This window comes from Lytechinus pictus, chromosome 4, assembly GCF_037042905.1.
Source record: "Lytechinus pictus isolate F3 Inbred chromosome 4, Lp3.0, whole genome shotgun sequence".
Classification (NCBI taxonomy): domain Eukaryota; kingdom Metazoa; phylum Echinodermata; class Echinoidea; order Temnopleuroida; family Toxopneustidae; genus Lytechinus; species Lytechinus pictus.
In genome coordinates this window covers 6728441-6752222 of record NC_087248.1, presented here as the reverse complement: position 1 = coordinate 6752222, position 23782 = coordinate 6728441, and the positions used below count along the sequence as shown (strand labels likewise).

The 23782-nt window shown below is 36.6% G+C and overlaps 1 protein-coding gene across 1 annotated transcript; it reads left to right on the top strand.

Annotated features, from left to right (window-relative positions):
* Window positions 1-16485: 16485 nt before the first annotated feature.
* LOC129279968 (uncharacterized) lies at window positions 16486-17382 on the top strand. Its single transcript, XM_054916031.2, has one exon. It carries the CDS (start codon window positions 16486-16488, stop codon window positions 17380-17382), a length of 897 nt encoding a protein of 298 aa, XP_054772006.2.
* Window positions 17383-23782: the final 6400 nt, after the last annotated feature.

The window sequence follows — 23782 nt, the reverse complement described above, 5'->3', positions numbered from 1 at the left end:
TTAAAGATACTTCACATCAATACATAATCTTATGAATTAAATCCACTTTACTCTGAGCCTAAAAGTACATGTACAGTTCATTTTTCACGAAAACGATCTTTAACTTAGCAAAGCTAACTTCAGTATCTGTAACTGATCGAGGTAATAAAGAAAAAGATGTAGAGATATAGAGAAAGAGAGAAAGAAAGAAAGGAAGAGACTGGCTACTCCAATAAGTCATGTTGCAAAGGAGCTAAATGCTGACTTCAAAGTCAGTCTTTTACCTCAGTTAAAGATACTTCACATAAAAACATAATCTTAGACTAAAAATATCATTTGTATAATTTCACGAAACATTCTTTAAGTTAGCAAAACTAACTTCAGTATCTGTAACTGACTGAGGTGTAATAAAGAGAGAAATAGAAATAAAGGAGAGAGAAAGAAAGAAAGGAAGAGACTGGTTTATACTCCAATAATTCATGTTGCAAAGGAGCTAAACGCTGACTTCAAAGTCAGTCTTTTACCTCAGTTAAGGATACTTCACATCAATACATAATCTTATTAATTAAAATCCACTTTACTCTGAGCCTAAAAATATCGTTCATTTTTCACGAAACGATCTTTAACTTAACAAAGCTAACTTCAGTATCTGTAACTGATCGAGGTAATAAAGAAAAAGATGTAGAGATATAGAGAAAGAGAGAAAGAAAGAAAGAAAGGAAGAGACTGGCTACTCCAATAAGTCATGTTGCAAAGGAGCTAAATGCTGACTTCAAAGTCAGTCTTTTACCTCAGTTAAAGATACTTCACATAAAAACATAATCTTAGACTAAAAATATCATTTGTATAATTTCACGAAACATTCTTTAAGTTAGCAAAACTAACTTCAGTATCTGTAACTGACTGAGGTGTAATAAAGAGAGAAATAGAAATAAAGGAGAGAGAAAGAAAGAAAGGAAGAGACTGGTTTATACTCCAATAATTCATGTTGCAAAGGAGCTAAATGCTGACTTCAAAGTCAGTCTTTTACCTCAGTTAAGGATACTTCACATCAATACATAATCTTATTAATTAAAATCCACTTTACTCTGAGCCTAAAAATATCGTTCATTTTTCATGAAACGATTTTTAACTTAGCAAAGCTAACTTCAGTATCTGTAACTGATCGAGGTAATAAAGAAAAAGATGTAGAGATATAGAGAAAGAAAGAAAGAAAGGAAGAGACTGGCTACTCCAATAAGTCATGTTGCAAAGGAGCTAAATGCTGACTTCAAAGTCAGTCTCTTACCTCAGTTAAAGATACTTCAAATAAAAATATAATTTTATGAATTGAAATCCACTTCACTCTTAGACTTAAACACTCTTTAAGTTAGCAAAGCTCATGACAGTATCTGTAACTGATCGAGGTAATAAAGAAAAAGATGTAAACATATAGAGAAAGAGAGAAAAAAGAAAGGAAAAGACTGGCCACTCCAATAATTTATGTTGCAAAGGAGCTAAATGCTGACTTCAAAGTCAGTCTTTTACCTCAGTTAAAGATACTTCACATAAAAACATAATCTTAGACTAAAAATATCATTTGTATAATTTCACGAAACATTCTTTAAGTTAGCAAAACTAACTTCAGTATCTGTAACTGACTGAGGTGTAATAAAGAGAGAAATAGAAATAAAGGAGAGAGAAAGAAAGAAAGGAAGAGACTGGTTACTCCAATAAGTCATGTTGCAAAGGAGCTAAATGCTGACTTCAAAGTCAGTCTTTTACCTCAGTTAAAGATACTTCACATAAAAACATAATCTTAGACTAAAAATATCATTTGTATAATTTCACGAAACATTCTTTAAGTTAGCAAAACTAACTTCAGTATCTGTAACTGACTGAGGTGTAATAAAGAGAGAAATAGAAATAAAGGAGAGAGAAAGAAAGAAAGGAAGAGACTGGTTACTCCAATAATTCATGTTGCAAAGGAGCTAAATGCTGACTTCAAAGTCAGTCTTTTACATCAGTTAAAGATACTTCACATAAAAACATAATCTTAGACTAAAAATATCATTTGTATAATTTCACGAAACAATCTTTAAGTTAGCAAAGCTAACTTCAGTATCTGTAACTGATCGAGGTAATAAAGAGGAAGATGTAAAGATATCAAGAAAGAAAGAAAGGAAGAGACTGGCTACTCCAATAATTCACGTTGCAAAGGAGCTAAATGCTGACTCCAAAGTCAGTATTTTACCTCAGTTAAAGATACTTCATATCAATACATAATCTTATGAATTAAAATCCACTTTACTCTGAGCCTAAAAATATCGTTCATTTATCACGAAACGATCTTTAACTTAGCAAAGCTAACTTCAGTATCTGTAACTGATCGAGGTAATAAAGAAAAAAGATGTAGAGATATAGAGAAAGAAAGAAAGGAAGAGACTGGCTACTCCAATAAGTCATGTTGCAAAGGAGCTAAATGCTGACTTCAAAGTCAGTCTTTTACATCAGTTAAAGATACTTCACATAAAAACATAATCTTAGACTAAAAATATCATTTGTATAATTTCACGAAACATTCTTTAACTTAACAAAGCTAACTTCAGTATCTGTAACTGACTGAGGTGTAATAAAGAGAGAAATAGAAATAAAGGAGAGAGAAAGAAAGAAAGGAAGAGACTGGTTACTCCAATAAGTCATGTTGCAAAGGAGCTAAATGTTGACTTCAAAGTCAGTCTTTTACCTCAGTTAAAGATACTTTACATAAAAATACAATTTTTTACATGTGTAAGTTAAAATCCACTTTACTCTTAAGCAATAAGTAAACGTTCGCAATTTTGAAAACATTCGCATGTTCTTATTTCTGGAGTCTTAAAGTTAGAGGTAATGAAGAGAAAGATGTAGAGATATCAAGAAAGAGAGAAAGAAAGAAAGAGACTGGCTATTCCAATAAGTCATGTTGCAAAGGAGCTAAATGCTGACTTCAAAGTCAGTCTTTTACCTTAGTTAAAGATACTTCACATAAAAACATAATTTCATGAATTCACTTCACTCTTAGAAAGTTTGTTATTCACAACACATCTTTTAAGTTAGCGAACACATGTAACTGCAGTATCTGTAACCGATCGAGGTAATAAAGAGAGAAAAATAAAGGGAAAGAGAGAGAGAAAAAGAGACTGGCTACTCAAATAATTCACGTTGCAAAGGAGCTAAATGCTGACTTCAAAGTCAGTCTTTTACCTTGAGCAGTTAAAAAGACTTAAAAGAAAAATGTAATTTTATGAATTAAAATCCACTTCACTCTTAGACTAAAAATACCGTTCTTATTTCACGAAACACTCTATAAGTTAGCAAAGCTCACGACAGTATCTGTAACTGATCGAGGTAATAAAGAAAAAGATGTAGAGATATAGAGAAAGAGAGAAAGAAAAAAGAAAGGAAAAGACTGGCCACTCCAATAAGTCATGTTGCAAAGGAGCTAAATGCTGACTTCAAAGTCAGTCTTTTACCTCAGTTAAAGATACTTCACATAAAAACACAATCTTAGACTAAAAATATAATTTGTATAATTTCACGAAACATTCTTTAAGTTAGAAAAACTAACTTCAGTATCTGTAACTGACTGAGGTGTAATAAAGAGAGAAATAGAAATAAAGGAGAGAGAAAGAAAGAAAGAAAGAGACTGGTTACTCCAATAATTCATGTTGCAAAGGAGCTAAATGCTGACTTCAAAGTCAGTTTTTTACCTTGAGCAGTTAAAGATACTTCACATAAAAACATCTTAGACTAAAAATATAATTTGTATAATTTCACGAAACAATCTTTAAGTTAGCAAAGCTAACTTCAGTATCTGTAACTGATAGAGGTAATAAAGAGGAAGATGCAAAGATATCGAGAAAGAAAGAAAGGAAGAGACTGGCTACTCCAATAATTCATGTTGCAAAGGAGCTAAATGCTGACTTCAAAGTCAGTTTTTTACCTCAGTTAAAGATACTTCACATCAATACATAATCTTATGAATTAAATCCACTTTACTCTGAGCCTAAAAGTATAGTTCATTTTTCACGAAACGATCTTTAACTTAGCAAAGCTAACTTCAGAGAAATAGAAATAAAGGAGAGAGAAAGAAAGAAAGAAAGAGACTGGCTACTCCAATAATTCACGTTGCAAAGGAGCTAAATGCTGACTTCAAAGTCAGTTTTTTACCTCAGTTAAAGATACTTCACATCAATACATAATCTTATGAATTAAATCCACTTTACTCTGAGCCTAAAAGTACATGTACAGTTCATTTTTCACGAAAACGATCTTTAACTTAGCAAAGCTAACTTCAGTATCTGTAACTGATCGAGGTAATAAAGAAAAAGATGTAGAGATATAGAGAAAGAGAGAAAGAAAGAAAGGAAGAGACTGGCTACTCCAATAAGTCATGTTGCAAAGGAGCTAAATGCTGACTTCAAAGTCAGTCTTTTACCTCAGTTAAAGATACTTCACATAAAAACATAATCTTAGACTAAAAATATCATTTGTATAATTTCACGAAACATTCTTTAAGTTAGCAAAACTAACTTCAGTATCTGTAACTGACTGAGGTGTAATAAAGAGAGAAATAGAAATAAAGGAGAGAGAAAGAAAGAAAGGAAGAGACTGGTTTATACTCCAATAATTCATGTTGCAAAGGAGCTAAACGCTGACTTCAAAGTCAGTCTTTTACCTCAGTTAAGGATACTTCACATCAATACATAATCTTATTAATTAAAATCCACTTTACTCTGAGCCTAAAAATATCGTTCATTTTTCACGAAACGATCTTTAACTTAACAAAGCTAACTTCAGTATCTGTAACTGATCGAGGTAATAAAGAAAAAGATGTAGAGATATAGAGAAAGAGAGAAAGAAAGAAAGAAAGGAAGAGACTGGCTACTCCAATAAGTCATGTTGCAAAGGAGCTAAATGCTGACTTCAAAGTCAGTCTTTTACCTCAGTTAAAGATACTTCACATAAAAACATAATCTTAGACTAAAAATATCATTTGTATAATTTCACGAAACATTCTTTAAGTTAGCAAAACTAACTTCAGTATCTGTAACTGACTGAGGTGTAATAAAGAGAGAAATAGAAATAAAGGAGAGAGAAAGAAAGAAAGGAAGAGACTGGTTTATACTCCAATAATTCATGTTGCAAAGGAGCTAAATGCTGACTTCAAAGTCAGTCTTTTACCTCAGTTAAGGATACTTCACATCAATACATAATCTTATTAATTAAAATCCACTTTACTCTGAGCCTAAAAATATCGTTCATTTTTCATGAAACGATTTTTAACTTAGCAAAGCTAACTTCAGTATCTGTAACTGATCGAGGTAATAAAGAAAAAGATGTAGAGATATAGAGAAAGAAAGAAAGAAAGGAAGAGACTGGCTACTCCAATAAGTCATGTTGCAAAGGAGCTAAATGCTGATTTCAAAGTCAGTCTCTTACCTCAGTTAAAGATACTTCAAATAAAAATATAATTTTATGAATTGAAATCCACTTCACTCTTAGACTTAAACACTCTTTAAGTTAGCAAAGCTCATGACAGTATCTGTAACTGATCGAGGTAATAAAGAAAAAGATGTAAACATATAGAGAAAGAGAGAAAAAAGAAAGGAAAAGACTGGCCACTCCAATAATTTATGTTGCAAAGGAGCTAAATGCTGACTTCAAAGTCAGTCTTTTACCTCAGTTAAAGATACTTCACATAAAAACATAATCTTAGACTAAAAATATCATTTGTATAATTTCACGAAACATTCTTTAAGTTAGCAAAACTAACTTCAGTATCTGTAACTGACTGAGGTGTAATAAAGAGAGAAATAGAAATAAAGGAGAGAGAAAGAAAGAAAGGAAGAGACTGGTTACTCCAATAAGTCATGTTGCAAAGGAGCTAAATGCTGACTTCAAAGTCAGTCTTTTACCTCAGTTAAAGATACTTCACATAAAAACATAATCTTAGACTAAAAATATCATTTGTATAATTTCACGAAACATTCTTTAAGTTAGCAAAACTAACTTCAGTATCTGTAACTGACTGAGGTGTAATAAAGAGAGAAATAGAAATAAAGGAGAGAGAAAGAAAGAAAGGAAGAGACTGGTTACTCCAATAATTCATGTTGCAAAGGAGCTAAATGCTGACTTCAAAGTCAGTCTTTTACATCAGTTAAAGATACTTCACATAAAAACATAATCTTAGACTAAAAATATCATTTGTATAATTTCACGAAACAATCTTTAAGTTAGCAAAGCTAACTTCAGTATCTGTAACTGATCGAGGTAATAAAGAGGAAGATGTAAAGATATCAAGAAAGAAAGAAAGGAAGAGACTGGCTACTCCAATAATTCACGTTGCAAAGGAGCTAAATGCTGACTCCAAAGTCAGTATTTTACCTCAGTTAAAGATACTTCACATCAATACATAATCTTATGAATTAAAATCCACTTTACTCTGAGCCTAAAAATATCGTTCATTTATCACGAAACGATCTTTAACTTAGCAAAGCTAACTTCAGTATCTGTAACTGATCGAGGTAATAAAGAAAAAAGATGTAGAGATATAGAGAAAGAAAGAAAGGAAGAGACTGGCTACTCCAATAAGTCATGTTGCAAAGGAGCTAAATGCTGACTTCAAAGTCAGTCTTTTACCTCAGTTAAAGATACTTCACATAAAAACATAATTTTATGAATAGATCCACTTCACTCTTCGACCAAATATATCGTTCGTATTTCATGAAAAAATCTTTAAGTTAGCAGCTAACTTCAGTATCTGTAACTGATAGAGGTAATAAAGAGAAAGATGTAGATATATCGAAAAAGAGAGAAAAAAAGAAAGGTAGAGACTGGCTACTCCAATAATTCACGTTGCAAAGGAGCTAAATGCTGACTTCAAAGTCAGTTTTTTACCTCAGTTAAAGATACTTCACATCAATACATAATCTTATGAATTAAATCCACTTTACTCTGAGCCTAAAAGTACATGTACAGTTCATTTTTCACGAAAACGATCTTTAACTTAGCAAAGCTAACTTCAGTATCTGTAACTGATCGAGGTAATAAAGAAAAAGATGTAGAGATATAGAGAAAGAGAGAAAGAAAGAAAGAAAGGAAGAGACTGGCTACTCCAATAAGTCATGTTGCAAAGGAGCTAAATGCTGACTTCAAAGTCAGTCTTTTACCTCAGTTAAAGATACTTCACATAAAAACATAATCTTAGACTAAAAATATCATTTGTATAATTTCACGAAACAATCTTTAAGTTAGCAAAACTAACTTCAGTATCTGTAACTGACTGAGGTGTAATAAAGAGAGAAATAGAAATAAAGGAGAGAGAAAGAAAGAAAGGAAGAGACTGGTTTATACTCCAATAATTCATGTTGCAAAGGAGCTAAATGCTGACTTCAAAGTCAGTCTTTTACCTCAGTTAAGGATACTTCACATCAATACATAATCTTATTAATTAAAATCCACTTTACTCTGAGCCTAAAAATATCGTTCATTTTTCATGAAACGATCTTTAACTTAGCAAAGCTAACTTCAGTATCTGTAACTGATCGAGGTAATAAAGAAAAAGATGTAGAGATATAGAGAAAGAAAGAAAGAAAGGAAGAGACTGGCTACTCCAATAAGTCATGTTGCAAAGGAGCTAAATGCTGACTTCAAAGTCAGTCTTTTACCTCAGTTAAAGATACTTCAAATAAAAATATAATTTTATGAATTGAAATCCACTTCACTCTTAGACTTAAACACTCTTTAAGTTAGCAAAGCTCATGACAGTATCTGTAACTGATCGAGGTAATAAAGAAAAAGATGTAAACATATAGAGAAAGAGAGAAAAAAGAAAGGAAAAGACTGGCCACTCCAATAATTTATGTTGCAAAGGAGCTAAATACTGACTTCAAAGTCAGTCTTTTACCTCAGTTAAAGATACTTCACATAAAAACATAATCTTAGACTAAAAATATCATTTGTATAATTTCACGAAACATTCTTTAAGTTAGCAAAACTAACTTCAGTATCTGTAACTGACTGAGGTGTAATAAAGAGAGAAATAGAAATAAAGGAGAGAGAAAGAAAGAAAGGAAGAGACTGGTTACTCCAATAAGTCATGTTGCAAAGGAGCTAAATGCTGACTTCAAAGTCAGTCTTTTACCTCAGTTAAAGATACTTCACATAAAAACATAATCTTAGACTAAAAATATCATTTGTATAATTTCACGAAACATTCTTTAAGTTAGCAAAACTAACTTCAGTATCTGTAACTGACTGAGGTGTAATAAAGAGAGAAATAGAAATAAAGGAGAGAGAAAGAAAGAAAGGAAGAGACTGGTTACTCCAATAATTCATGTTGCAAAGGAGCTAAATGCTGACTTCAAAGTCAGTCTTTTACATCAGTTAAAGATACTTCACATAAAAACATAATCTTAGACTAAAAATATCATTTGTATAATTTCACGAAACAATCTTTAAGTTAGCAAAGCTAACTTCAGTATCTGTAACTGATCGAGGTAATAAAGAGGAAGATGTAAAGATATCAAGAAAGAAAGAAAGGAAGAGACTGGCTACTCCAATAATTCACGTTGCAAAGGAGCTAAATGCTGACTCCAAAGTCAGTATTTTACGTCAGTTAAAGATACTTCACATCAATACATAATCTTATGAATTAAAATCCACTTTACTCTGAGCCTAAAAATATCGTTCATTTATCACGAAACGATCTTTAACTTAGCAAAGCTAACTTCAGTATCTGTAACTGATCGAGGTAATAAAGAAAAAAGATGTAGAGATATAGAGAAAGAAAGAAAGAAAGGAAGAGACTGGCTACTCCAATAAGTCATGTTGCAAAGGAGCTAAATGCTGACTTCAAAGTCTTTTACCTCAGTTAAAGATACTTCACATAAAAACATAATTTTATGAATAAATCCACTTCACTCTTCGACCAAATATATCGTTCGTATTTCATGAAAAAATCTTTAAGTTAGCAGCTAACTTCAGTATCTGTAACTGATAGAGGTAATAAAGAGAAAGATGTAGATATATCGAAAAAGAGAGAAAAAAAGAAAGGTAGAGACTGGCTACTCCAATAATTCATGTTGCAAATGAGCTAAATGCTGACTTCAAAGTAAGCCTTTTAGCTCAGTTAAAGATACTTCACATAAAAACATAATTCTAAGAGTACAAATTGATTTCATTCTTAGATAATTCGTCATTCACAAAACAACTTTTAAGTTAGTGAACCCACATACATGTAGATCTCCTCATGCTCCTCGTTAATCATGTGCAAGCATATATGCTTATTTACACACCTTTGGAAGAAAAAGGGTCCAATCAAAATACTTTTGCCAGCTCAGGCATCGATGAAAGTATTTACATCAGCCTCTGCCCTTTTATCGAGTTTTTAAAAACTTGGAAAAAATTGTATCTGTACCTGTAACTTGGCTGTTGTCTTCAACATCAATTACCCGTGATTCAATCATGCATGGCATGGCACAAATAAGGTATCAATGGAAAGCTGATGAGTTTCTCTTTCGCATCCATGCAGAATAATTTCACAAAATTAGATATGATTTGAATATCAGCCCTCTAAATATAGATTGCCTTTTTTTCTGAAACGCACTGTAGATCTAAGAAAAAAGATAGAGTCTAACTTGTCTTCAGTCTGCAAAGGCATGAAAGGCAGAAAGTAAAACCTAAATTTTTCACAAGAGTGACCTACATGTACATGTAGGTCAACTGGCACTGATGGTGCTGCCGTGCATGTGCACAAAAAGTTGTTACATGAGTTGGCCCCACCTGTTCTTCTATAGTTTGAGTGAACCGTTTAGCTACATTTAGCGACATCTTCACATTTTCTGGCAGCAGAGTTCATTATATATTTCAATGTGACAGGGAAGAGAACAGAGTCCCAGGGCAGCACAAACATAGTTTTTGGCCACTAGCCTACAGTATAGTAATTAGTGTACAGTGAGGTACCATTTCTTCTAGGCCTATGTATTTTTTGGTACATAAACATGATTTATTCTGCTACTTTTTTAGAAATTTTATGGAATTTCTACAACTTTTGGGTAATCTTTATTATGTTTTAGGACTTGAAGATTATTTTTAAGTGTTTTTTATGACAAATCAAGAGCTTTATAAAGTTTGTGGTCCTACATGTACGCCAAGATTCTTACCAAACCTAAAAGCAGCCTTTAATTCTCGACTTTCATTGTTCAATCAACATTTTTCAACAAAATGTACCGGTGGGTCTACATACACAGTAAAGGCTCACAAAGTTGCACGTGCACATAAACACTCCAGGGGCGGTATTCTGAAAATGTTCTTATGTACGTCACAATCTCAAATTGGTATTCTGAAAATGTTCTTTCTTCCTATCTTGAGCATGTAAATTTATAACTTGCGCATGTAATATCAAAGCGTGCTAAAAGAACAGAATGTACATAAGTGGTATTCTGAAAATTTTCTTTAATCTTTCTTATCTTTCAAGATATTTAAGATATTTACAATAGCTAGAGGGTTATCACATCTCATTTCAAGATCTTTCTTGCTGAAAATTGACAACCACTGGGGCCCGTTTCTCAACACCGTCATAAGTCTAACTTCTTGACTAAATCGGAGATAGTGAGCTACTTGTCCGCTAACCGTTGCACGAAGCCCTCTTTACCAAGATCGGGTACAACAACCTCACTATATATTTATGACACCTCCGAACCTGTCATAAACTTCTTTCTTAATGACGTATGGCATCACGTGGGTAGACTATGACATGCAAAAGTGCCTAGAAATTTTGCAATTATAATCTTACGTAATCAATCATAGAGGTTGAAATTACATCATAAAACAAGTGGGTAAATGCATTCAATGATAATTGTAATACAATGAAACTATAAAAACTGTTGGTAAGACGCCACAAAACCATTCATTTTGAAATAGTAAAATGATTTAATCGATAAAGATTCTACCACGTCAGGCCATCCATAACTGAACTCGTATTTGTTGTTTTCAGACCCCTTTCAGACATTTGGATAAATTCTATCTCTAATTTATGCATACAATTTGTCAAATATCGTATGTTTCGGTATCAATGATTAAAAATGTTTCATTGAACTACATTTTGATGATGTTTGGAATCGTAAAAGACAGTATAATTATCATCATTTTACAAAGAAAACCGTTATGGTTTACTTTCATAAACTATCAAAATTGGATATCCCGGGGATACCCATCTCAACGTCCACAAGTGATTTTTTAGTCATGAAATGAATGATTCATAATTTAATTTTCTCTGTAATTGAATGCTCCAGTCTTCATGGTCTAAGTATGTATGATGCATAATTCACCTGTGCTATTGTTTTGAAAAGACTTATTTCGCAATTTATCACAATATTTGCAATTTTGTCATAATTTTTCTTTTTGAAAATTATGCTATTTTGTGACTAAGGCTACGTCTCGTCTGCTCTTTTTACCGATAGTATCTATATCAAGGTATTCTAGTTAGGAAGCCTTTCGAGAAACAGGTTTAGTCAGATTGGAACTAACTCCATGGTTGGTGGATAAAGATATGACTAACTTGTCCATGTGTTGAGAAACGGGCCCCAGGTATATAACAAGTATTCCTTCCACCCTTTCTTTCATTCACCCTTTATTTTGTCTGTCTCCTTTTTCTTCTTTATTTTTCTTTTTCTATTCCTGTCTTTCCTTTCTTTTATTCTTCATTTATTGTTTTATTCTTTTACTTTCTTTTATTTATTCTTCATCGTTCTTCTCTTTTTACTTCCCCTTTTTGTTCTTTTCTTTCTTTCTTTCTTTAATAATAATAATAATGTGACTTATAAAGCACCAAATCCTCTCTGTAGAGTGCTCAAGGTGCATAAAGAGCCAAGAGTTTAATAAAAGAGTTTTGAGAAGATTTTTTAAAGTCTCGACATAGGTAAATTATTTAAGTCTTCAACGGAAGGTTATTCCATAAAGTGGAATAGCCTTTCTTTTTTTTAATTTTCTTTCTTTAGTTGTTATATTTGCTCTTTCCCCTCTTCTTTCTTTCATTTTTTCCCCCTTTTTCTGTTCTTTGTAATTTTTTCATTTCTTCCTTTCAATTTCATTCATTCTTTAATCTTTATTTTTGTTTTTCCTTTTATTTCATTTTCTTTTTTTCCCTTTTTTCTGTCTTTCTTCCTTCCCCTAGTTTTTAAATCTTATTTATTTCTTAATTCCTTCTTTTTCTGTTTTCTTTCTTTTATATTTTTTTCCTTTTTATTATTTTTTGTTCTATCTTTCTCTTCCCGTTTGTTTCTTATGTCCTTTCTTTCATATTATTTTTTTTATTTCTGCTTTCTGACACTAGCTTATATGCCTTCTTATTTACTTTCTTTTTCTTTTTAATTCTTTCTTTCTTTCGTTCATATAACCTTGTGGCTTGTCCTTGTTCATCGAATGCGTGAACAAGCCAGGTTCGTATTATTACCTTGACTTGTCTTGTTGTTCATTGAAAAAGTGGATTTTAGCTTCTTCTTATTCTATCAGGCTCAGCTCAATGAGATATTAGAATTTAGATAAAAACAAAAATAAAACCGTTTTCAGAATACCACCCCTGGGGCCTGGCTTACTAGTCAAACTTAGTCTTTTAGACTTATTTAAGCTAGCCTAAGTGAGGCTATTCCATATCCATGACATGTGCCCTGACTCTGGCTGCTGCTATACTAGTGCTAATGGCATGCTACTAACTTGTGTATCGGGACAGTCAATTTTAAACAGCCAATTGAAAAAGTTCACAATTAAATTTCAAATCTCTTCAATGTTTTAGCACAAAATGTTATACAATATTAAGCTTGTAACCGATTTTGCAATCGGCAACCGATTCCATTCGATTTCACCACAATCGGCAATCACTTGCCGATCTTCGATCATGCCCCTTGAAGGAAAAAATCGAAAATAAAAAATCGGCGTAGATCTGGTTACAGTGCGTGATCGCTCAGAACATATTTCAAGATTGTTTTTGAGGTGCTAGCTATTTAGAGGTCGCATTATTCAGGGAGAAAGACGCGGTATTATCTATGGCGATGTTTAAGAGGATAAATATCTTCTCTTCCAACTCATGGTGATAGCGGATGCCGCCGTGAACTTTGAAAGGTCGTATTACCGACGGAGCTCACTGCGCTACTCTCTTACATCGTTTATGATTATATACATTTTATTTTCAACCTCGTGGTGATAGCGGATGCCGCCGTGAACTTTGAAAGGTCGTATTACCGACGGAGCTCACTGCGCTACTCTCTTACCCCCTTTATAATGATATAAATCTTCTCTTCAACCTCGTGGTGATAGCGGACCCCGCCATAAACTTTTAAAGACTGTACTATTGACGGAGCTTATTACGTTACTCTCTTACATCGTTTATGATGATATACATTTTATTTTCAACCTCGTGGTGATAGCGGACCCCGCCGTGAACTTTTAAAGATCGTGCTACTGACGGAGCTCATTGCGTTACTCTCTTACATCGTTTATAAAGATATAAATCTTCTCTTCAACCTCGTGGTGATAGCGGACCCCGCCATAAACTTTTAAAGACTGTACTATTGACGGAGCTTATTGCGTTGCTCTCTTACATCGTTTATGATGATATACATTTTATTTTCAACCTCGTGGTGATAGCGGATGCCGCCGTGAACTTTGAAAGGTCGTATTACCGACGGAGCTCACTGCGCTATTCTCTTACCCCCTTTATAATGATATAAATCTTCTCTTCAACCTCGTGGTGATAGCGGACCCCGCCATAAACTTTTAAAGACTGTACTATTGACGGAGCTTATTGCGTTACTCTCTTACATCGTTTATGATGATATACATTTTATTTTCAACCTCGTGGTGATAGCGGATGCCGCCGTGAACTTTGAAAGGTCGTATTACCGACGGAGCTCACTGCGTTACTCTCTTACATCGTTTATGATGATATACATTTTATTTTCAACCTCGTGGTGATAGCGGACCCCGCCGTGAACTTTGAAAGGTCATATCACCGACGGAGCTCACTGCGCTACTCTCTAACCCCGTTTATGATGATATACATTTTATTTTCAACCTCGTGGTGATAGCGGACCCCGCCGTGAACTTTGAAAGGTCGTATTACCGACGGAGCTCACTGCGCTACTCTCTAACCCCGTTTATAATGATATAAATCTTCTCTTCAACCTCGTGGTGATAGCGGACCCCGCCATAAAATTTTAAAGACTGTACTATTGACGGAGCTTATTGCGTTACTCTCTTACATCGTTTATGATGATATACATTTTATTTTCAACCTCGTGGTGATAGCGGATGCCGCCGTGAACTTTGAAAGGTCGTATTACCGACGGAGCTCACTGCGTTACTCTCTTACATCGTTTATGATGATATACATTTTATTTTCAACCTCGTGGTGATAGCGGATGCCGCCGTGAACTTTGAAAGGTCGTATTACCGACGGAGCTCACTGCGCTACTCTCTTACCCCCTTTATAATGATATAAATCTTCTTTTCAACCTCGTGGTGATAGCGGACCCCGCCATAAACTTTTAAAGACTGTACTATTGACGGAGCTTATTGCGTTACTCTCTTACATCGTTTATGATGATATACATTTTATTTTCAACCTCGTGGTGATAGCGGATGCCGCCGTGAACTTTGAAAGGTCGTATTACCGACGGAGCTCACTGCGTTACTCTCTTACATCGTTTATGATTATATACATTTTATTTTCAACCTCGTGGTGATAGCGGACCCCGCCGTGATTTTTGAAAGGTCGTATTACCGACGGAGCTCACTGCGCTACTCTCTAACCCCGTTTATAATGATATAAATCTTCTCTTCAACCTCGTGGTCATAGCGGACCCCGCCATAAACTTTTAAAGACTGTACTATTGACGGAGCTTATTGCGTTACTCTCTTACATCGTTTATGATGATATACATTTTATTTTCAACCTCGTGGTGATAGCGGACCCCGCCGTGAACTTTTAAAGATCGTGCTACTGACGGAGCTCATTGCGTTACTCTCTTACATCGTTTATAATGATGTAAATCTTTTCTTCAACCTCGTGGTGATAGCGGACCCCGCCATAAATTTTTAAAGACTGTACTATTGACGGAGCTTATTGCGTTGCTCTCTTACATCGTTTATGATGATATTCATTTTATAATATCAACCTCGTGGTGATAGCGGATGCCGCCGTGAACTTTGAAAGGTCGTATTACCGACGGAGCTCACTGCACTACTCTCTTACCTCCCTTATAATGATATAAATCTTCTCTTCAACCTCGTGGTGATAGCGGACCCCGCCATAAACTTTTAAAGACTGTACTATTGACGGAGCTTATTGCGTTACTCTCTTACATCGTTTATGATGATATACATTTTATTTTCAACCTCGTGGTGATAGCGGATGCCGCCGTGAACTTTGAAAGGTCGTATTACCGACGGAGCTCACTGCGCTATTCTCTTACCCCTGTAGTGACTTGACTATATCTTTTTATATATCTACATCTATATATTCTTTCCTTGTATATATTTTCATTTATATTTCAACATTCTGTATATGTATATAAATTCTTTCTTTTATTTCCAATTTCATATATTCTCACTTGTTCACGCCATGTGTATTTACTACAATACTGTACATTCACAGAGCAAGCCAACTCATTTTCTGTCCAAATCTACTTGGCAAACACATTCTTATATTGAGAAACAACCTTTCTTTTGTTCCTAGACTTGGAGCAAACATCCTTTCATTGTTCCTTGTTTATTGCAATAAACTTGCAGGTATACAACATCACTACAGAGATGCTCGCATGTTTGCTTTTCTCACAGTCTGCTTCTCTCCTCTTTGTTCTTCTCAACTGTGTTTTGTCCTCTTTTTGGCGCTTATTTCTTTGTCTCATCTTTTCTGATGTTGGTAAAAACAACTTGTTTTCTCTACCACATCATCACTCTACTCTCTGCCTTCGTCCTGTCCACTCATGCTGACCATCTCATCCAGCTGCTAGTGAGGATTGAATCAAATCTTGTGGAGGATCAGCTTATACTTAATTATTTCTCTGCATTTTCCAATCTTATTCCTTACCGTCACTTACACTCATTCGAAGTCTATATCCTCTGCATATTTAATGAGCTCATTACTTCGCGAGACATTTTGTGACATCTGTCCCTTTTTTCTAATCTATTTGAAATTGTGAAGTGTATATATTTCTATTCACGGATTTGTGCAATTTACCTGAGATTCTGAGCGGCTGGACCCCATTCTATCTTCTGGCGAGCAAGAATTAAGGTAGGACCTAACTTTTATATAAATATTAGGAGATTGTATAGCCAATTTCCTAAACTGGTGACCCCGACGTGATCCTGAATCCTTAATTTTCTTTTATCGCCCTTTATTCATTTCTCTCACTTCGCTATTCTTGCTTCTCACTTCACTATTTTTGTTTCCTTTCTACTTCTCAATTTTTTTCTTTACTCTACAACATGACTACTCCTAATGTTTCCTCTACTCCTGAATCTAATCTTTATCCAGTATCACCCTCTATTGCTCCGGTGAGCATTAAGCTCCCACCATTCTGGGCAAATGACCCAGAAATTTGGTTCGTTCAGGTGGAGGCCCAATTTCACACGAAGGGTATTACCGCCGAAATCACTAAATTCAATTATGTAGTTGCCTCACTACAACAAGAGGTAGCTATGGAGGTGAGGGATATCATTACTGCTATCCCGGGTGACAACCCCTATCAAAAATTAAAAGCTGCATTGGTCAAGCGAACGACCGTCTCCGAGCAGACGCGCCTCAATCGGCTGCTGTCAGGAGAGGAGCTCGGAGACAAGTCGCCGTCGCAACTCCTCCGGCGGATGCAGCAATTGATGGGGACGAGCACAATGGAGGATTCAATTTTTCGGCAATTATTTTTGCAACGCTTGCCCACCAACGTGCAGGTCATCCTAGCCGCATCAAGCGATGGGGTGAGTTTGGTGGACTTAGCGGCGCTTGCGGACAAAATTGTTGAAGTTGCCGGCCCAACTATATCCAACATTCAATCTAAGTTGGCGCCATCACAACCCCCTCCACTCCCCACGCACGAAACTAAAGTCGACCAGCTCTCTGCACAGGTGGACCAGCTCACAATGCAAGTTCGAGCATTAACCTGCTCCATGCTGGATAACCGCGAGAGAGGTCGCAGTCGACAGCGCAAGTCGAAGGACTCGATTAAGCGCCCACAATCAGTTTCGCGCAGCCCGCATCGCAGTGAACAGCATGCAGGTGCCCAGTGCTGGTATCACTGGAAATATGGGAGCAGTGCTCAAAAGTGCATTAGTCCTTGCTCTTTCTCAGCAGGACAGGCCCAGGGAAACGACCCCGCCAAGGAATAGCGGCGACTAACCCCCTTGGCAGCACCCAACCCAGTCGCCTTTTCTTTGTCAACGATAAGTACACTGGTACACGCTATCTCGTCGACACAGGTGCTGAGGTGAGCATTTTCCCTCATTCAAAATTGGGAAAACCGGCTAGGGTTGACGCGACAAATATCCAACTACAGGCTGTAAATCGATCACCAATCAAGACTTTCGGACAAAAGTCTTTCACACTTGATCTCGGTTTACGGCGTGTTTTCCGCTGGATATTTGTTGTGACAGACATACCTACGCCGATTTTGGGTGCCGATTTTCTTGACCAATTTGGACTGTTGGTGGATATCAAACACCGCCGATTGATAGACACCAAAACCACTCTTACAGTCCAGGGATGTGGTTCATATACAGGTACTATTAGCCCGATGTATGTTCAACACGACTCATCGGAGCGGTTTCACTCCATTCTCCGTCAATATCCGGATATCACACGACCGGTTTACAAGCACTCAGGAGTGAAACATACTACCACGCATCACATCCCAACTCGAGGCCCGCCCGCGGCAGCGCGCCCTCGTCGACTTGCTCCAGATCGTCAGAGAATTGCCCAGGCAGAGTTCGAGCACATGCTTGAACTTGGCATTATCCGACAATCTGAGAGCAACTGGTCAAGTCCATTGCACATGGTTCCCAAGAAAACGCCAGGGGACTGGCGGCCTTGTGGTGATTATCGCTTGCTCAACGCTCGCACGGTCCCGGATCGATACCCTATCCCACACTTGCAAGATTTCTCTTCAACTCTTGCAGGTAAGACAATTTTTTCCAAAATTGATCTCGTTAGGGCATATCATCAGATCCCAGTCGAGCCTAGCGACATTCACAAGACTGCCGTGACCACTCCATTCGGCTTATTCGAATTCGTTCAAATGCCATTCGGCCTTAGGAATGCAGCACAAACATTCCAGCGATTGATGGACACCGTCATTCGCGGCCTCCCATTTGTCTATGTTTATCTGGATGATATACTGGTAGCCAGTTCCTCTAAGGATGAACATGTGACACATCTCCGTCAGCTTTTCGATCGCCTGCAGGAGTATGGCATCATCGTCAATCCCTCGAAATGTCAGTTTGGTGCTTCATCGCTATCTTTTCTCGGACATATGGTGGACAACACCGGAATCCGCCCTCTTAGCGACAAAGTGAAAATCATCCGTGATTTTCCCGCACCTACGTCACTCACCAAACTTCGAGAATTCCTGGGATTGATAAACTTCTACAGGCGATTCATTCCTCGTTGTGCAGAGGTGCTGCAACCACTGACTGATCTGTTGAAAAACAGAACAAAAAAGAACATGCCAATTGATCTTGGAGAGAAAGAGCTTCTTGCTTTCAATCATGCTAAAGATCAATTGGCTAACTCTACTGTTCTTGTGCACCCTCGCACTGATGTTCCCTTGTGCCTACTAGTCGACGCTTCTGACGTAGGAGTTGGGGGAGCTATCCAACAACGAGTAGATGGAGTTTGGCAACCTCTGGCTTTCTTCTCTAAGAGGTTACAACCCGCTGAAACCAAATACAGCACTTTTGGTAGGGAGTTGCTTGCAGCATATCTGGGTATCAAGCACTTTCGCCATCTTCTTGAAGGTAGGTCATTTACTATCTACACTGACCACAAACCTCTTACCCATGCACTCAAGTCGAAACCGGATAGGCATTCGCCACGTGAAATCCGACAACTCGATTTCATTTCTCAGTTCACTTCTGATATACAGCACATTTCAGGTAAGGAGAACACAGCAGCAGACGCCCTCTCTCGTCTGTATATTGACAGAGTTGATTCTTCCTCAATCATAGACTTTGCGGCCATCGCAAAAGATCAGGAAGATGAAACTGAGGTGAAAGACTCCTCACTTCAACTCAAGTCAATTGCTCTCCCAGGTTCTACCACTACCATTCTGTGCGATATATCAACTGGTACTGCCAGGCCTTTGGTACCAGTCAAACATAGAAGAGCTCTCTTTGATTCCCTTCATGGACTTTCTCATCCAGGAATCAGAGCTACTCAAAAGCTCATTACAGAGCGCTTTGTTTGGCCTAGCATCAACGCTGATGTTAGGAAATGGGCCAAAACATGCCTCGAATGTCAAAAGTGTAAAGTACATCGGCACACCAAAGCACCACTTGGTACTTTCACTTCACCTGATGCACGCTTCTCTCATGTGCACATTGATCTTGTTGGCCCGCTTCCTTCATCAGAGGGTAACAATTATCTTCTTACTTGTGTTGATCGCTACACCAGATGGCCAGAAGCTATCCCTATCCCAGACATCACTGCGGAGACGGTAGCGCGAGCATTTGTGGCCAGATGGGTAGCAGTGTTTGGCGCACCTACTACCATCACAACAGACAGAGGTAGGCAATTTGAGTCAGCACTTTTCCTTTCACTCACCAACCTCCTTGGCACTAAACGCATCCGCACAACAGCATACCATCCTGCCGCAAATGGTTTAGTGGAGCGTTTTCATCGCCAACTTAAAGCCTCTCTCAAAGCTCATAACAAGGTCCGTTGGACTGAGTCACTCCCTTTAGTCTTGCTAGGTATACGCACAGCAATCAAGGCGGACATTGGATGCTCTGCAGCAGAACTAGTATTTGGGACTACAGTCACTCTACCTGCACAATTTGTAGCTCCTTCACAAATTGATTCTGCCGATGACCCATCTAACTATGCCCACAGACTAAAGAGAATGATGCGGGAATTACATCCCACTCCTACTCGAAAACAGCAAACTCGAACACAGGTACATCCTGAACTGCATTCTTCATCTCACATCTTTCTACGAGATGATGCTGTTACAAAGCCATTGCAACCTCCATACAGAGGACCCTTCCGAGTCATCCGTCGCACTGACAAGTATTTTACCATAGATTATAATGGTAAACATGAAAATGTCAGTGTCGACAGACTGAAACCGGCTTTCATCGAGCAGGAGGCTACCACTCCATTTCATCATCAAGATCCACCTGACCAAGTTCATCAACAATCCAACTCCACGGACTTGGCAGGGGATCCTGACGACAAGCATATGCCTCCCGAAATTCGTAAGACCCGTTCTGGTCGCCATGTCAGGTTTCCTGCCAAGTACGTTCAATTTTTCGGAGACGGTTGAAACATTTCTCAAAATTAACTGATGTTTCCACTCCTTTTATTTTCTTGTTTTATATAGCCAAGTTCACTTTTACTTTCCCTTGTCGATTTGTTACTACATTTCTATTCGGTACAAATCTAGGGGGGAGCTACTGTAGTGACTTGACTATATCTTTTTATATATCTACATCTATATATTCTTTCCTTGTATATATTTTCATTTATATTTCAACATTCTGTATATGTATATAAATTCTTTCTTTTATTTCCAATTTCATATATTCTCACTTGTTCACGCCATGTGTATTTACTACAATACTGTACATTCACAGAGCAAGCCAACTCATTTTCTGTCCAAATCTACTTGGCAAACACATTCTTATATTGAGAAACAACCTTTCTTTTGTTCCTAGACTTGGAGCAAACATCCTTTCATTGTTCCTTGTTTATTGCAATAAACTTGCAGGTATACAACATCACTACAGAGATGCTCGCATGTTTGCTTTTCTCACAGTCTGCTTCTCTCCTCTTTGTTCTTCTCAACTGTGTTTTGTCCTCTTTTTGGCGCTTATTTCTTTGTCTCATCTTTTCTGATGTTGGTAAAAACAACTTGTTTTCTCTACCACATCATCACTCTACTCTCTGCCTTCGTCCTGTCCACTCATGCTGACCATCTCATCCAGCTGCTAGTGAGGATTGAATCAAATCTTGTGGAGGATCAGCTTATACTTAATTATTTCTCTGCATTTTCCAATCTTATTCCTTACCGTCACTTCCACTCATTCGAAGTCTATATCCTCTGCATATTTAATGAGCTCATTACTTCGCGAGACATTTTGTGACATCTGTCCCTTTTTTCTAATCTATTTGAAATTGTGAAGTGTATATATTTCTATTCACGGATTTGTGCAATTTACCTGAGATTCTGAGCGGCTGGACCCCATTCTATCTTCTGGCGAGCAAGAATTAAGGTAGGACCTAACTTTTATATAAATATTAGGAGATTGTATAGCCAATTTCCTAAACCCCCTTTATAATGATATAAATCTTCTCTTCAACCTCGTGGTGATAGCGGACCCCGCCATAAACTTTTAAAGACTGTACTCAAGGCTCGACATTAGCGGTGGCCCGGTGGCCCGGGGCCACCAAAAATTCACCTCGGGCAACCATTATTGATAAAATGTTAAGTTTTGGTGGCCCGAATCGGGCCACCAATAATTTTCAAAGTAGCGCAATTTTTCTCCCAATTTTGCACGCATTTATCAACTTTCTACAGCTCAAATTGCAAGCCAGTTCGTCATGCGCCCTTTTTGTTGATCTACACACAAATACACACACACAAAGTTTGCATATTAGGCCTACAGCTATAGCATTCAGTAGCTATTATCCAGCCAGACGCACCGGCCGGCTGGCGTGAGCTTTGCATGAAGCCACTGCATACAGCTGTGCTCTAGATCTAGCTCAGCCTATTCAGACTCGGGGAGCTGCGATAAAAAATGTTGCTGCTGAGAAATCTTCCACAGAACTTTGAAAATCTCAGTCAAAGTCACATTTTACACCAATGAAATGCAATTCTACAGTCTATATTACGAAAATCTGGTGGACCCTGATTATTTGCAAGTATTAAGAAGAGGAATTATGACCTCTCTTTTGACTCAAAAAGACCGATTTCCACATGAATTAATACACATAAAAACACATAGGCAAGTACATCACAGTCCCACGTGTGCATTTGTATGTATGTTGATACTTGGTTTCTTTCGAAGCTGTGTATTTTCTAGCCAAAAACAAACAGTTTCTTTCTTTCTTGTTTATAAATGACTTCTTAAACCACTCTTGAGAAAGTAAATACTTTGGGAAGGCATTTCATTGATATGAAATGTGATTTTTTCCCCAACATTTTGGCAAATATAGGGAAGGACTTTTCTCACACTTTTTATCCAGAATCACCAGATATAATTTTTGCCGTTTTCATATTTTTTTTCCTTTCATTTTTTTGACAGTGGTTAAACCATTTATACCCCTTCCCATTGAATATGCCTGATTAAAAAATATGTTTCTACTGAAAATGAAATAATACAAACTAAAGGATATAAAAATAAAAATGTGCCATTCCCAAAAAGTAAGTGAAAATTATTTGCTTGGCTTTAAATAATTATATTCCAGTCAGAATAGACTGTTGCCACAGCTGTTTAAAAATATATGTAATGGCTTCTTAATTTTCCCCTTTTCCCCATTTTTTTATTAAGTTTGTTTTATTAATTTTTCTTTCATTTTCTTTTCTTTTTTCTCTCTAATTTTTTTCTTTTCTATTTTTCTTTTTTTCCCTGTTCTTTGTTTTTTTCTTTCTTCATTTTCTTTCTTTTGTTTTATTTCACTAATTTCTTTTATTATTTTTGTTTTCTTTTTGTAATATACTTTATGAAAATTATTTTCGTTTGTTTCCCCCTTTTATGCATTGTTCTAATTTTGCAGCATATTTTTCTGTGATTTTCTCCTTCTATAATATGCTGCAAAAGAGAAAACAGAAATAAACTGGATTTGGGGCATGCATAATCTAGGTTTTAGGATTCAAAGAGGAAGGAAGGAAAAACCATTGTTTTGTACATGTATCTATCTGAATTTGCTATGCACTATTTATTTACTTTACCATTATCTCTATACAGAGATTTTAAAAAAAGTCCACACAACCTGCGAACAATACAATTCATTTATTCTCTTTCAATCATTTCATGTTTACCATGATAGAAACATTTATCAATTAGCAAAGTAAAATAACAGCGAACAAGGTTTACATACAAGATGTATAAAGTAAAAGTAACATAGTGGTACTGGTAGTGGCTGCAGAATTAATATTTCGGAAGTTTGTTTTATTCATTTTTAATGTTTTTCTTTATATTTTTCGGGCCACCAAACTTTAATATCGGGCCACCAAAAAAAATCATATAATGGTTTTGGTGGCCCGAACGGGCCACCACCAAAAAAAGTTAATGTGGAGCCTTGCTGTACTATTGACGGAGCTTATTGCGTTACTCTCTTACATCGTTTATGATGATATACATTTTATTTTTAATCTCGTGGTGATAGCGGATGCCGCCTTGAACTTTTAAAGGTCGTATTACCGACGGAGCTCACTGCGCTACTCTCTTACCCCCTTTTTTGATGATAGACATCTTCTCTTCAACCTCGTGGTGATAGCGGACCCCGCCGTGAACTTCAAATTGATTTGAAAACGCTAGCTACCCAAAACATTTTAATAACATATTTCAAATC

Excerpts from the sequence above, each read along its gene's own strand:
- LOC129279968 (XM_054916031.2), top strand. The coding sequence starts at position 16,486 with ATGACTACTCCTAATGTTTCCTCTACTCCTGAATCTAATCTTTATCCA.